The following is a 14,890-nucleotide window of genomic DNA, read 5'->3' as shown; positions in this document are numbered from 1 at the left end:
AAAATCATGCAATTAACTGCGATTAAAATATAATCGTTGCTCAGCACTTATAATCACATATTGAATATTTACTGTTTTTGGCTGCTGGTTAGGCTTCACTATGGCTATTTGCCATTATTTTAGCATTGCACAGTGACCCACAGAAACTTTCAAAGCTTCTTCTAATTAATGCAAAAAGTGAAAGATTCCTGCTGCAAAGAGGATAATGCTACTTGTCCTTTCAACTCTTCTCTGTATTTATTTGACATATTTTGGCTTTACTGTAAAGTTACTGTGAGGTACGCCATCTGCTCTTGTAGAAAGGTCAGCCATTAACGGCTTACAAACGTAAAAAATATTGGGCAATTGTTTTAATGTACTCCACAGCCGATGTGTTACAAGAGCTAAATACAATTTTCCTAGATGGTGCTCATTCCTTCCAGATCATACCGCAAAAAAACATTTCTCTCGTCTTTTTTCGCTGCCAGATGTAGCTCTCTTAATAAACCCATGTGTTTACTGCCTATAAAGATGAAAACTAGTTTAAATAGTCTCGCTTTGAAAATTATTACAATACGCTGGGTGTTGTCAGTAGGATTGAAACTAGATGCTGTCTGACGTTTGTGTGTTAGAGAGGGTGTCTTTCTGTCTTTCTCATATATTTCTTTATCTCATTTCCTATCTCCTTTTCCCCCTCTCTCTTTCCTTACTCCCTGTCCTGGATTTCCTCCCCTCCATCTCCCGTATATTTGCCCTTACACGCACGCACGCACGCACGCACGCACGCACGCACGCACAGCTATCCCCTTCTCCTGCCTCTCTCTTTGCCTTTGGCAGTTTTTGTCTCTCCTCCACTCTCCTAGTTGCTTTTTCATCTTTTCTTGTACTGTTGTCTTTTTCTCTTCCTCTGACACACACACACACACACACACACACACACACACACACACACACACACACACACATTCAGTCAGTTTGTTGCTAACATTCAGCTGTCTACCTTGAGCCCACTCCCTTCCTCCCTCTCGCTCTCTTTCTCCCTCCCTCCCTCTAGTCAGGCTCAGTTCCCTCCAGAAGCTGCAGGGAAACAAAGGAATAATAGATTCCATCTTGACTGAGGCACTCGTGTGTGTGTGTGTGTGTGTGTGTGTGTGGTGAAGGGGTGTCACCCCCCAACATGCCCGCTGTTTCGTTCCATTACCTTCCATCTCTTTCTGCCCCTCCGCATCCTCCTCTATAGCATTTAGCCATTAGCATCCAGTGAGCAACTGCACAGAGTTTTAATGGATCCTTTGCAGTAATGGGCAATAAAACGGACACTCACCCACTTAACCCTCCGTCAAGTGTTAGCTCCTCCACCCGTGGAGTGTTTGTGTGTGTGTGTGAGAGAGAGAGAGAGAGAGAGAATGTGTAAGAGAAAGTGTGTGTTGAGATAAAATATGACAGAGACCAGGTCGAATGGTGAGAGAGAGAGTGTTTGAGATGGGGAGGGGTGAAGGGGATCAAGTAAAGGGGTGTTAATAGGCATTCTCATTGTGTGTGTGTGACAGCGAGAGAGGAAAGCATTCCTCCATGGATGTTCATTTTATAAAATAAATCTCAAGAGACAGGTTTTGCACTTCCTGTGTACTGGGATTCTTTGAGGAGGTGGGGGCGGGGGGGGGCTGATTGGTGACCTTTTTGAACCTTTCTTGGAGGGGGGGGTGGGTGAACAGGAAACTCGATACCCCTTTCCTCTGCCGTGCCTCCTCCCTTCGTTCTTTACAGACTGTCTGTCTGTCCTCCTGCTGTCTTTCACTAAGACGCACACAGACAGCAGGTCTATACATTGAGACATAATGTCCTCGTTATGTTACATTTATTGACATATGTCGAGCACTGTGGAACCACGTCGTTCACCTCTTTCTTCTCTTTCTCTTTCAATCATCTTCACATCTTTCATTCATTTAGTCCCTCTCTGCTGCCCTCTATCTGTCATTGTTCTCAGTTTTTTATTCTCTCCTCTTGTCTTTTCTTTACACTATTTCCATTGAGTAAACTGAGTGTTCACTGGGTTAAGTTAAAACAACTTCTCCATGAATGGTATTGGGGTGCTAGTGGGGAAGAAAAAACAACAAATCTAAAGGGACCTCAGGCACTTGAAAGTGAACGTATGTACATTTTACTTAACAGAAGCCAGTGCACCTACAGTTGGCAAATATAAGGTTAAAGTATATTTTTAGTCACTTGTTAAACACAACACTTGCATATCAACACCTTATTAGTTGATATGGCAAACTTGTTAGCAAACAGTGGCTTATTTATACAGCCAGCAGTTGTGTTTCTGTTCAACTGATGAATGTAGGTGTAATATTCACTCTGCTTTAAGCTCTGGTTTTAGTCTGTACCAACTCCTGTGGGAAATATCTGACTCTTTAGCTGCTAAATGCTAACAGCTAGTCTGTAACTGTGTTTGTCTGCTGTTTGGTGCTGAGCAGGTAGTGTGCAGTGGGTATTTACAGCTTTTTTACTGATAACAGCTGTCTGCTCTAGCCAAAAACAACACTTGGAGAGGGGAAAGAGTGAACCAAGACGGTACAGTTGCAAGCCGGACAGCTAAACACTGAGCTGAAAGTCACTATGAAGCTTCATAAAGCTGAGGGAAGCTGCAGATTCAGGTGATGATTCTCTGCAGGCTCCTCACTAGCAGTGACCAGAGTATTGTGTGAAAGGACACTTGTGGCTGGTATAGATGACGGCGTTTGTCTGGTGGAAAACTCCCCATCTGAGAACAAGGTCATGCTCTGAGACAGTCCAAAGCCTGCCTGGCAAACTGCAGTTCAGACTAAACGTACAGTCGGGTATAAATGCTTTTTGTCCTGTCAGGAAACTGTGAACTTCCTGTGGCAGGGCAGAGATCAGGCATCATACTCTAAACAATTCTCTCATTCAAAAAGTTTGCTGTTACACTGTACAGTTATTATAGAGACACAAGCTCGACCGATAAAAAAGCCAGGCCAAGTTAACAAGAAACTGCATCATTTAGATACAGTGATGCCATTACTTAATTTATCTAACAGAAAGCACTGACAAGTTTATAATTCAGCTGCAAAATGTTGCCCTCAGTTCATATCTTGTTTACAGTTCTCTAAAAAACAAATGTAATGTATCCTTATCATAATAAGAATAACACTAGTTGAGGTAGAAAAGGAAGGAAAATTAAATAACAACATAACCATGAAAGAATATACTTACAAAATGATAGTAATAAGTAATAATAATAGCCAGGTCCAGGTGAGGTAATCAAGGCCCAGTGTATATTTGAACCTGTAGTCTTGTGAAAAGTGATTTCCTCTTCAGTTGCTCTCTAGATCTCTTCTACAAATGTAGACCTGCTCTATTTCTCTCATTATTTCAAATATAAGGAGGTGGAGAAAACCCAAATCGCTAACAAATCAAAATCAAGCATGAGCCGGCCTGTGAGTCTAGTCTTGTGAGTCCAGACAGTGAGGCTTTGTTAGCATTCGGGCAGACTTGTTAACCCATGTTTTAACTTTTAGTAATTCATGTAATGACAATTTTTGGTATAGCAGTTTATTCTCTGTTAAAACTTACACCTATACGTTGCGAAGACCAAGATCTGGTACACATGATGATGTGAATCCATGACGGCGTACAAAGAGCCATCAGTGTTGCTGCTGGAATCCAGTGAAGAAGAAAAAAGGCGAGAGGTCAAAGTCCCCCTGCTTATCTTTAGGTGTGGTTGTGCCAGGCTCCTTCTTCTTCAGTTTATTATTAGCAAATCAAACACGTCTGAAAAGATCTTGATGAGTTGGGAGTGGTCACAAGGACCTACAGTATAATCTGTCGTGTGTGTGTGTGTGTGTGTGTGTGTGTGTGTGTGTGTGTGTGTAAAAAGTCTAAAATTGTCTGGTGTGACTTTGCTTTGGCCAGCTGGTCAGCGTTTGCTCTAGTGGCTGGTAATTTCCCATCTAACCTCGCTTGCTACCTCTGCCTTACAGTAAGGGCTTTTTATTGTGCGCCCTGTTTGTGCTACAGTGACCTCACAGCCCCCAAGGTGCACACACACATACACACAGAGGCCTCAGTCTTTATTCAAACAATGATCTAGCTTCCTGCACACGCTCATTCAGTCTCATGACATGGTATGACTATGGCAGACTGGATGTATGACTAGCTTGTGTGTGTGTGTGTGTTAGAGAGAGAGAGGAGGGCAAAAGCCATATCTCATGTGGTTGTGTTGTTTTTTTCTGAGCTTTGTCTGTTGCAAGTTGTTGTGGCGACAAACTGCACAACCTGCTGCTTTTGGCCTATAGGGCGCACATGCATATATACACTCACAGCCTGTCTATACGACATGCAGTACTTGTAATTGCAGATCAAAATGTCTTTGTTCTCGTAAATATCTCTTTTTACACACATATGTCTTTAAAATCTTTATCCAGTCACTCGTTATGACAAAAGTGTCCTCACCTGTGGGCTCATACATTCAACACTGATTTGGCTGCCAGTGTCTCTAGCACTTTCCAGAACCAGGGCTTCAAAGTGCTTCACTGCTACATAAAGACATTTACATTTATTCATTTGATGTTTTTGTCCAAAGCAACATACACATGAAACAAAAAGACAATAACAAAGCATTGAATGAATATTTAAATCAAAGACGAGGATAAACTAAACAATAAGAACAAAATAAACAAGAAGCATCATTAAAATATGTTGTAGTTATCTTTATGACACCTTTTAGTGCCAATATAGTTTCTCTCTCTCACACACAGGAAGAGAGGTGCATGAATTACAGCTGTGCAGTGGTATCAGTGCACATGGCCTCTCCCTGCAGTTTTATTGAACTCTTTATCTAATCAGCAGTCTGGACCTTGAAACTAAAACCCAGCTCTGCCCTGCACAGCATTCCTCTGAAGCACTAAGGAGAGAGAAGGGCGGGTATAAAGGGGGGGGGGAAGAGTAAAGGCGGGAGGGTGGAAAAAAGAGAAGGGGTTGGGCAGATTTCTGGAGAAGTTGGCAGTTTGGGTGATATAACAAGGGTAACGAGGACAGAGAACGGAGAGAAGGAGGAGGTTAAATTTAGAGAAGAAGTAGGAAGGGAAGAGGAAGTGAGAGAAGGGGAATTTTGGGTGGGAAGTGGGCAGAGAAGGGAGGAAAAGATGGGCGGAGGAATAAAAGAGGAAGGGTGGGAGGAGAACGTTTGTGGAGAGGAAAAGAGAAGGGGTTGGGGAGGCACAAGAGCACGAGGAGAAATGAGTGTATAAGAGGAAAGAAACGATGTGAGATGGAAGGAGAGAGACAGTTAAGGGAGGAGGAGAGAGGAGGAAATGAGTACCTGATTGGGAGCTGCTGTCTAACCAGCAAAGGAACAGAACAGGGCCTGGCTGTATTTGATACAGGTTAGGAGATTTGAACCAGTGGAGGAGTACTTTTACAGACCTCCAAACAGCCTTTCTATATCAACAAATCAAGCTCCTTTTGTTTTTAACTTTTAACCCCCCCAGAAGACTCAGAAGGTGTATTTTGGGCAAAATAAATCACTTGACTTGTTTTGTTCAGGTCTGGAAGATGAGGAGAGGAGGGGAAATAGAAAGAAGGAAAAGATGAGGAGGAGTAAAAGGATGGGTATGGGTGGAAAGTTGCAAGTGGAGAGGAAGGAAAAAGAGGATGGTTAAGGGTAGACGTAAATGTTGGACACGTGGTCCCAATACCAATACCTAGGCTTTGGGTATCGAGAACAAATGCCGAGTACCGATCCGATACCAGTGTGAAATTAATGAGCTGTATAGTATAAGCTACTGTTTTTCTTAAATATTTTCTCTTGGCAGTAAATATTCTGTAACCCAAGATCAAAGCTGAGCACTCTGGTATAGAGATATTGACACTCAGACCCGAGACCCACTGCATTAAAATGAGACCCTACCTGACTTGATTAGACTATAGAGTATAATTTGGATCCAGCTATAGTTTCATACTTTTGGTTTCTAAGAACTGAGCGGACAGGGGAAATAGTGTTTGGTTTCACTGTTTTCTTCTTACTCTCACTGCCAGCAACCGGTAGAATAGAAGAGCTTTTCAAGTTCGGTGGACATTTTGCCAAAACCAGGCTCATAAACTTTCTTAATTCACTTAACTTAGACTGGTGACTGCAACAAGCAGCACGCTGGTCATTTATACTGCCTGAACTTCACAGGACAGGAGTGTGGTAGAAAACTGGAGGAGGAAATAGGGCAGTGGGTTAAGAAGGAAAAGGAAAAGAGAGGGATTTACGAGCGAGATGTCGTCCCTGGTGGAAGAGGAGAGGCAGGGAAGTAACAGTCTGTGTTTTAGCTGCAGAACTGCATGAGGAGGATGTGCAGTGTTGGCAGCAGATACACACACTGGAGTGAAGATGCCGTAATTACTGGCACACACACACACACACACACACACACACAGAGTGGTGATGCAGCAATAATTAGTGATGCTATCAGCAGTCACTGTCCACACCACCAGTCTTACAGACACTAGTCATTTTTGTCTTTGGGTAGATAATGCCAACATATTGTCATTTAACTCCTATCTGGATAGCATGTTTGTATAATGACCTTTTAACAGAATATACTCATGGCAAAGTGCCATATAAAGCGTGTCCTGCTCAGTCAAGGTTGAGTTCCGCACTAGTGAGTCAGGCAGCTCCAGGTGGCACAGTACACACCTCTAGTCAACTGTGACCAAAGGGAGTAACAATGTATTTGTGCACATACACAAACAATCACACAAATATCAATAGTGCAGTGACCTGTTGTGGAACTGCACTGAAACACAATATTTCCCCCCCGTTTTACAGTTGACGGGAAACAAGTTTTGTTTTTTTCTCAGCAACGCCTTCCTTCACATTCATTCATTCCCACACATTCACAGGAAGCTGCCCAATACAAATACACAGTGCAGTGCTGTTGGCCTTGGAGCAGCTGCAACCTTTTTGCTGAAGGGCACGAAAACTCTTAAAGTCCTTCAGTTCAACAAGTTTGAATAGAAAAAAGGATACATATATGGCAAAACTAAATTATAGCAGCAACTCCTGGAGTAAACAGTCACTGTCTGAACTGGCTCAATGTTATGTTCACCCTCTCCACCAGTGACTTTGCCTAAAATAAAATACTTGGTTGAGTTGGGAAAAGATCAGGCCCCTATCTGAATGAATGGGGGAAGAGCCATAACTGCATGGATACAATCTGCAGTAAAATCTGATTAAAAAATTGCTGAAACAGTTTGATGACTTTGCCCCAAAATAATTTTAGGTTTAAAAAGCGTTTTGAAGTATGTTTCCTGCCTCGCCTGTTAAAAGCAGACGATTGGCTTTCCTAGCAGGAGGGGCGGAATAACCGCCATCTTGGCGTTATGGGCTCTCCCTATAGAATTGTATTGAGGATTCTTAAAGTGGCGTGTCTCCTCCTATAAAACGTCTCTGGTAAAAACCATATTCCAGATCAGGGTTTAGATAGAGAGAGCCTCTGTGTCTTTATGAAATATAATGTTGGCAGCAGTTACTGCCTTCGCTAATCAGGTTTTGAGGGATGCCCTGCAGATCTTTACTTCTGTGAAAACTTATCACCAAGATGCAAACAGTCAACACTTTTACCTCAAAGATGTAGTTGCCTGTATTTGGAAACTGAGAAGTTGATGATGATATATCTTGAAGGCCAATAACACAAGTAACACTAGTGTCATTAAATTGTGTAATATAAGATGTTCAGTTTCCAATTGCTTTATAGTAGCACCACAAAAACACCATAACGTAATGTTTTCTGACATTTTTTAGGTAAGTTACTGACACAGTTTGACATGCTTTATCATCATTAACCCGGAAAATGATATCAAATCTGTGTTTTGATTTCAAATCCCATTTCTGCCTTTTACTTAGGACTTACATGTCAAACTGTGTTTTTAACCCGCTGACAAAAAGCTTCTAGAGCTTGTTAAATTCACTCACAGGGCAGCCAATTAAGTGGAGTCCAATCCTTCTTTTTAAAAATCCATAATTGGTCAACCTCATGAATAAAACCTACAGTGTCTGTACTGCAGGCCAAGTCAAAATATGGTCAGCACACCACGGGGTGCCCGATGAGAAAACAAGCATCAGAGGCTTATTATGCTTCCTCTTTTCAATCCAAGGCCTAATAGTACAAAAAAGGAAGAATAATGTGGACGTTGGAAGGCAGGAAAAGAGAAACCCGAGCTAGAAGTTTCTGGAGCCCAGGTCACATGACAACAAAAGATGTAAAGTTGCCCTTTATAAAGGCATTTAGCCACTAGTTTTTCCAGTGTAGCTATGTCTTTAAATGTGAAAACTTAGACCATGAATAAAAAAAGTACTAAGAAGCTAAATGTTGCTCTGTCAACGCTCTTTGGTAAAATAAAAAGGTTAAGAAGTTAAACTCATATGTGAAAAGCTACTTTTTGCAGAGTGATATGATGATGCAGGATTGTTATGTGCGTTCCCACAGGGATAACGCAATTAAGGGGTTTAATGAAGGCTGTTAAAATGACATGTAAGATGGTGCTACAGCTCAGCACAATGGCCTGCAGATGGTAGAAGCATGGTGATGCATTCTTGGTTTAAGCGTGTGTGTGTGTGTTTATAGCCACACACTTAACGTTCTATTGATTTTTTATTTCTAGAGGTTTCACATCTCATTTTCACTTTCTCGCGGTCTTTTTTCCCCTGCCTGCCTGCCTGTTCCATCTGTTTCTTTCTCCCTTTCTTCAGTCTCTCAGGAATGCATTGAACGTCCTTATCTCTGCCCATGCAAACACCCGGGTGAGCCAGCAGCATAGGTTGAATTCCTCTGCAGATCCCAGGCAGACACACCAAACCACACTCTGAGGCTCTTACTCTTACTGTAAAATCCCCATGAAAAGACACTGAACTAGACCGGCCAGTTTGTTGAGAGTTAACACCAGGCAAGGGAACAACACTGTCTGCTGTCAGCACCTACATCTGATTGTTTTACCATCTAAGTAGAATTTAGCAAGTAAAGCATGAGGACAAATTTACTAGTTCTTTAATGACCCGTATTATCCACAACTGTCCAAAATCTGGCTTGTGGTAGCTATTACTGTAGTTTCCTATATGCATTACTTGAACACATTAAGGCGTAATATGATGCAAACTACATGCACATATCACACCCATGTCAAAAACTGTATGTAGTGTGTAATTTATCCTACATGGAACTCTAGATAAGAGCAAGGAATCCGTCAAGGTGCTGCATTGGCCAGTCGGACACATTCAAGCACAAATTCCTGGTAGATTACTTTGTAACTTGAACGGCGTATTTCTACTGTTACCTTGCGATCGTCAGGAAGATAGATAAAATAGTTGCCGCTGTGATGATTTTCTTGAGTTGTAAAATCCTGTCTAAGGGGCGAATTCACAACAGGATTGCGTGGATTTTATGGCCGTTCTACCTGCAAAAAGAAGCTGTGTAATTCCAGCAAAAGGGTGAAATGCACCCATCACTGCTCTGCCAAGCAAATAGTATCTCAGTGTTCCTTTGCTGTTTGTACTTATTTAAATTAGGTAATGTGCATAAAATTGGCCCTGCGATGGACTGGCGACCTGTCCAGGGTGTACCACGCTTTTCGCCCAATGTCAGCTGGGATAGGCTCCAGCCCCCCCGCAACCCTGTACACAGGATAAGTGGTTGACGATGGATGGATGGATGGAATGTGCATAAAATTTGCCCCTTTCTTTGCAAATGAGACACATTGAAAAAAAGTCCAATTCACAAACACCAGTACTAATAGCCACACAAATTTAGAGTGAAAGTCTTTGCGTCTTTATAGAGTTGGTGGTAGCTGAAGCGCTTTTTATAAGACTTTCCACAGTACTATATATACTGGTTATCACCACGAGGGAATGAAACTGGAAAACAACATAAAACTGACTGCTGTGAGAAGCGGACACAATTTTGCAATGTAATTGACCAGCAGAGAGCAGAGTAGAGAAAACAGCTCTCCATAGCCCACACGCATGAGCGGGGGGGGGCGCTCAGTTAAAGAACCCCAAATAACAATCACTGATAAAACATGAGGGAGTCAGAGAAAAACGATAGACATCCCAAAGATAGAAATTAATGGCGAAGGGGATAGTTAATAGATAATTAGAATAGTTATAACTATAATTGGAATACATTGTCTTTCAAAACAAACATTTAAAGATATAAGTAGAAAGATTTGTTCTTGCAGCTGCATTTATCACATTTTTTGACTCAAATATTGCTTAACCATGCCGTGTGATACGCTACTTCAATATGCTTTAAGAGCAAATATTACCGCGACCGCAACAGAAAATTGCAGATGAACATCTAACAGCAATTTGCACTGAACTAAAACTTTCTGGCGGTGTTTGCGCTGTAATATCATGAGAGCAAAATCTCTTGTTAATCGGACTTTGAGACAGGGCAGAGAGCAATGTGACGTACAATTCATGATGCTATCAGCGGCCGCAAACCATTCTTTCTGAACTTGCCCCCTGGGTGTATTACAAACCATTGTGCAGTGTTTTGGCATCTGATAAGACTTTAAACACATGAATCTGTTACTCGAGGTGGACTTGCAGCCCCCTGCATTGTTTTATTTCTGGGCTGTTAATTCCCCCTCGTGTTGCTACTATTGGGAATTAGGTTAGATAACATTAACCTGAAGCTACATCATACAATGAAGGCCTCATAGGGCTGATACGCAGCCATCAAATATCTGTACTGACCACAAGATGATAAATTTCCAGCTCTGCCAGCTTAGATGACAATGATTGATTGATTCAATTGTATGTTTGCTTTGTGGAAATGAATCAGAGTGGCACAGCGCAAAATTGGAAAAAGAAGAAAGAGAGAAGAGAGAGAGAGGAAGAAAGTAAAAAAATATAATAATATAAAAAAATATAAAAAGTCAAAACGAAAGACAAATGCCATATCAGTGATGTCTTATAATCACAGCCAGAACTCTCCCTCTACCTAGATCCTTCCTCTAAACAGACAGACAGACAGACACACACACACACACACACACATATCCAGACACAATATTTTGTGTGTGTGTTTCACGTATCTGCCTCTAGACGCACACAGTAGCCATTGATACCTCCACACAATACACCCTCACAAGCCAACACATGGGATCACAATGCTGCGGCTGCCATACACTCTGCTTCACGTATGCCTGTGCATAAAATTACAATGACAAGGAACAGACAAAAGACAGTGCTGTTCTGTGTTAGCATCCATGCAGGCCGCACCACGCGCACACACACATAAACACACACTGTTCAACCCTCACACGTCTAAATGGATTTCCTTGCTTGTATAAAGAGGCCTGGCCGAGCTGCAGGGCTATCACACAGCACTCATACAACCCCTGATTGCTCAGGCTCTTATTATTTGACAAAGCAGATGACTAGTGTGACCCAAGCTCAACTTTTTCTCCTGCACTGCCTCACATCATGGTCTCACTCTCACCGTCTGGTTTTTAATCAGGTGCTAATTTACCACTGGAGGGTGGCACATGCTGAGACTAATAATAAACATCAGTGGCTTCAGGTAGCAGTGGTTTTAAGGACGAAAATCACTCAAACGTCTCTACCTTTGTTGAAAACTATGAATCTTGCGTTAGTCTTTTTAGTATATCCATGATACTTCAGGCTGTCCCTGCTTCTGTTTTAGCATTTATGCATTTTACAGAAATGGTGACAAAAAGAAGCCTTTGCTCTCTGAATCTCTGGAACTGATTCCCAAATGCGATGTTTACTGTTGATTAAAGGAAATTGTAGCTGCACAAGATATGTCTAGACAACATTACATGTTGTGTTAGCCTGGCTATAGACATCTGAAACCTGTCCACATTTTAGACTTTCAGTGAATTAGAAAAAGGTCGTCAGTTGGCTTGTTAATATCTACTGATTGGTAGCGCCTCCTGCGATTAGAAAATTGCAGTAGGCCATATTGCAATTTCAATAAAGTTTCAGTTCGTTGTTCAGCCCCACTGATTGGTTTGGGTACCTCTCCTGAAAATTGGCTATGTGAACACAGTGTGAGAATGAATAATGAAGTAAAACAGTTCGGTCTGATTATCAGGCTAATGTGCTTTAGCTCTGGCTGTTTAATACACCAGAAATGTAAGGATGCTCAATGTTAAAGTTTTGGGGCTGCTTTTTCGTTACTCGGCTATGTTGTGTCAAAACTTTGTTCTCTGGATGCTATAACAAACCAAATCCATTAAACCTATACAATAGGGTTCATTTTTGTCTTTAATTAGGAAGAATATGGTTTCCTCTAGCAGTGCTAGAAGTATTGTCGTTGGTTCTGGAGGATCGCTGCCTTCTTTCCTATTATTTATATGTAAGACAAATAACTGTGCAAGTGTTTCCCCCCTCAATTTCAAAGGAAACATTCACTGGAGCCCTTGACTCTTTATTTTATCAGTTGATCCACATTCACAAAATAACACAGGTTTTACAAGATTTCAGGGTTTTTGGACGCTTGTCTTTGGATTTCTGCCTTTTATGTCACCTATGAATACCTAATATTACAAGATTGAAGTCATTTTAACAGCCGTACATACACTAAATAAGATACATTTGGACACCAAGAACTTGTCCAGCTTGTTATTTCGGGTACGGCTTGCTGTCTCATCATATTTATGTCACAATCACATTTATAACACAGTTACCTGGCCTTCCGGCTGAGAGAAAACCCATTTTGAGCATTTAAGTTGCAGGCGCTGTGAGCCACAGGTTAGACAATAAGACTGGACTATGTTTGTCCAGGACAGTTGAGCCTTGACACAGGCTTTGACCCTACTGGGGTTTTGAGAATTTGAATAAATAGGTGTTGACAGATATAAAAAGAGTAATAAATAGCCTTTTAGAAGAGAACAGCTGCAGACACACACACACACACACACACACACACACACACACACACACACACACACACACACACACTGACAAAACGTTAAAAGGTTGGGTCAAAGCTTTAGCATCTGTTTTTATGCAGCAGTGAGAGGCTTAACTTTTTTTCTGAAGAGGTGTGGGGGGGGGGGGACACATCTATGATTAACGTCAGTGTGGACATGATGGCATGTTTATGCAACACATTCAACACACACATACTACACTTTTTTTTTGTCAAAATGGAAGAGTGAGTACCATCTTAGCCAGTCATTATAAGGCTATAAACAAAAAAGAAGAAAGTATGCTCCAGCTTAAAATATGGAAATATGAATCTCGCTGCAGGAAAAAACTTCCTTGTGAATTTTTATAGATGCAAAAAGGATTTTGTTTTGACCAGATACATTATAGAAACTGAACTGTTTTGAACTGCATTTAAGTTATTTGTTTGTTTGTCAGTTGATTAGAATTTAAATAACAAACATTGGTGATTTTCTAGTGTTGTTTCGTCCTTGTAATAGAGGACCTGTCAGTCAATCAATCTGGGGGTGACCGCAGCTTCTCATTTGTTTTTTATTTTAGTTTGCATTTGGATTACAGGTTGTGCCTTTAATTATACTTAGCAGATAGTCACTGCTTGTTGTGAGTGAGCAGGCCTTCCTCAAGTGTTTTGTTCATGCCTTTGTGGGGGATTAGTACCTGTGACCTTTGTTATATAGAATAAGAACATTTTTCAATTAAAATTAAACAGGAACAGAGGACGGAGATAAAGTAAATTAACGTGAGGTGTTTTTTAACCTGAGCAAAAGCTGTGTGCAGGCTTTCAGCATTTGTGTCACCTTCCTATAATAGATATATCTTTTCCAACCTTAGCCCGCTCTTCCGCTTTCTTTTTACCCCCCGTTTCCTTTCCTATCATCGAGCGCTTTCTGTTTTTGGTCTTCAGTTACAGCTCTGTCAGCTTAGAAGAGCAGTCATTGTTTTTCATGGAGGAGCGAGCCGTTAAATGCGAACATTGTTTCTCTTGCAAACACTTTCTGGGAAAAAGACCATAAACATGTTGCTGAATGCTACCGTGAAGCCACAGTGTACATTTATCTGTGGTCTCAGCGCTTCCTCTCAGACTGTTATTTTAAGATGCTAAATTAAGATCATAAATTAGTTCATATCAGCAGTGGAGAACATCCTTTTTTACTGGAAGTGTACATTTGCTAGTGAACAGATTGTGCCTTGCAAACTCTTTGGCTCAGTGAAAAGCCTCTAGCAGAGTCAGAGAGAGCTCTCCCTCCTAACCACAACTGGTTTCTATTTCTGTGTCACGTTTAATGTGGTTTGATGCTGCTGTCAGATAATGTGGCCAAATCTGATTTCCACAATCTGACACTAAACCTCTGTTATCTCACATACCAACTTCATTTAGGGCTGTTTTTAGTCTTAGAGTAGCAGCTGATGTTAGCCTGCTAGTAATCACCAGGTGTTAGCACCAAAGGAGGGATCCATTTGATAATCAGGGCGTAAATGTTTTGTCTCTTCACAGGTCCTCAATGCCCAGAAAGCCGGGTACAAGGCTGCCATCGTTCACAATGTGAACTCTGATGACTTAATCAGCATGGGGTCCAATGATTGTAAGTTACCACCACCTCCTGCTTTTCTCTGTGTACATCAGCTCATTAGCATTTAGCATCTTACACAGCAGTTAAGTGTGTCTCTTGACAAGATGATGTGCCTTCTGTTTTTCTTTTTATCCCCGAGCCTGAGGAAAAGCTGGGCAGTTTTATGGTTAAAAGTCCATTTCAAGTTTCGAGATCATGCCTTGCAGCACTGCAGAACTCCCTGCCTATGAATCTATATTGTCCCTGCTCTAGCCCACTTTTGGGAAATGACAGTCTGGGGTTTTCTTTGTCACACTTAATATTCTCACTTGAGGGAGTGCAGCACAGTCATAAATTCAAAAAACGCTTCTTGCCCTGGTTA

The 14,890-nt window shown here is 41.5% G+C and overlaps 1 protein-coding gene across 1 annotated transcript in view; it reads left to right on the top strand.

Moving 5' to 3' along the window:
• The window catches only part of rnf13 (ring finger protein 13), a 45,632-nt gene that overhangs the window by 19,346 nt on the left and 11,396 nt on the right, over window positions 1-14,890 (top strand). The window contains exon 5 of the mRNA XM_046050502.1: window positions 14,454-14,541. Within this exon, the coding sequence (XP_045906458.1) occupies window positions 14,454-14,541 (88 nt within the window). The remainder of the gene's footprint in view (window positions 1-14,453; window positions 14,542-14,890) is intronic.

This window comes from Micropterus dolomieu, linkage group LG05, assembly GCF_021292245.1.
Source record: "Micropterus dolomieu isolate WLL.071019.BEF.003 ecotype Adirondacks linkage group LG05, ASM2129224v1, whole genome shotgun sequence".
Classification (NCBI taxonomy): domain Eukaryota; kingdom Metazoa; phylum Chordata; class Actinopteri; order Centrarchiformes; family Centrarchidae; genus Micropterus; species Micropterus dolomieu.
This window is presented reverse-complemented; position numbering and strand designations above follow the sequence as displayed.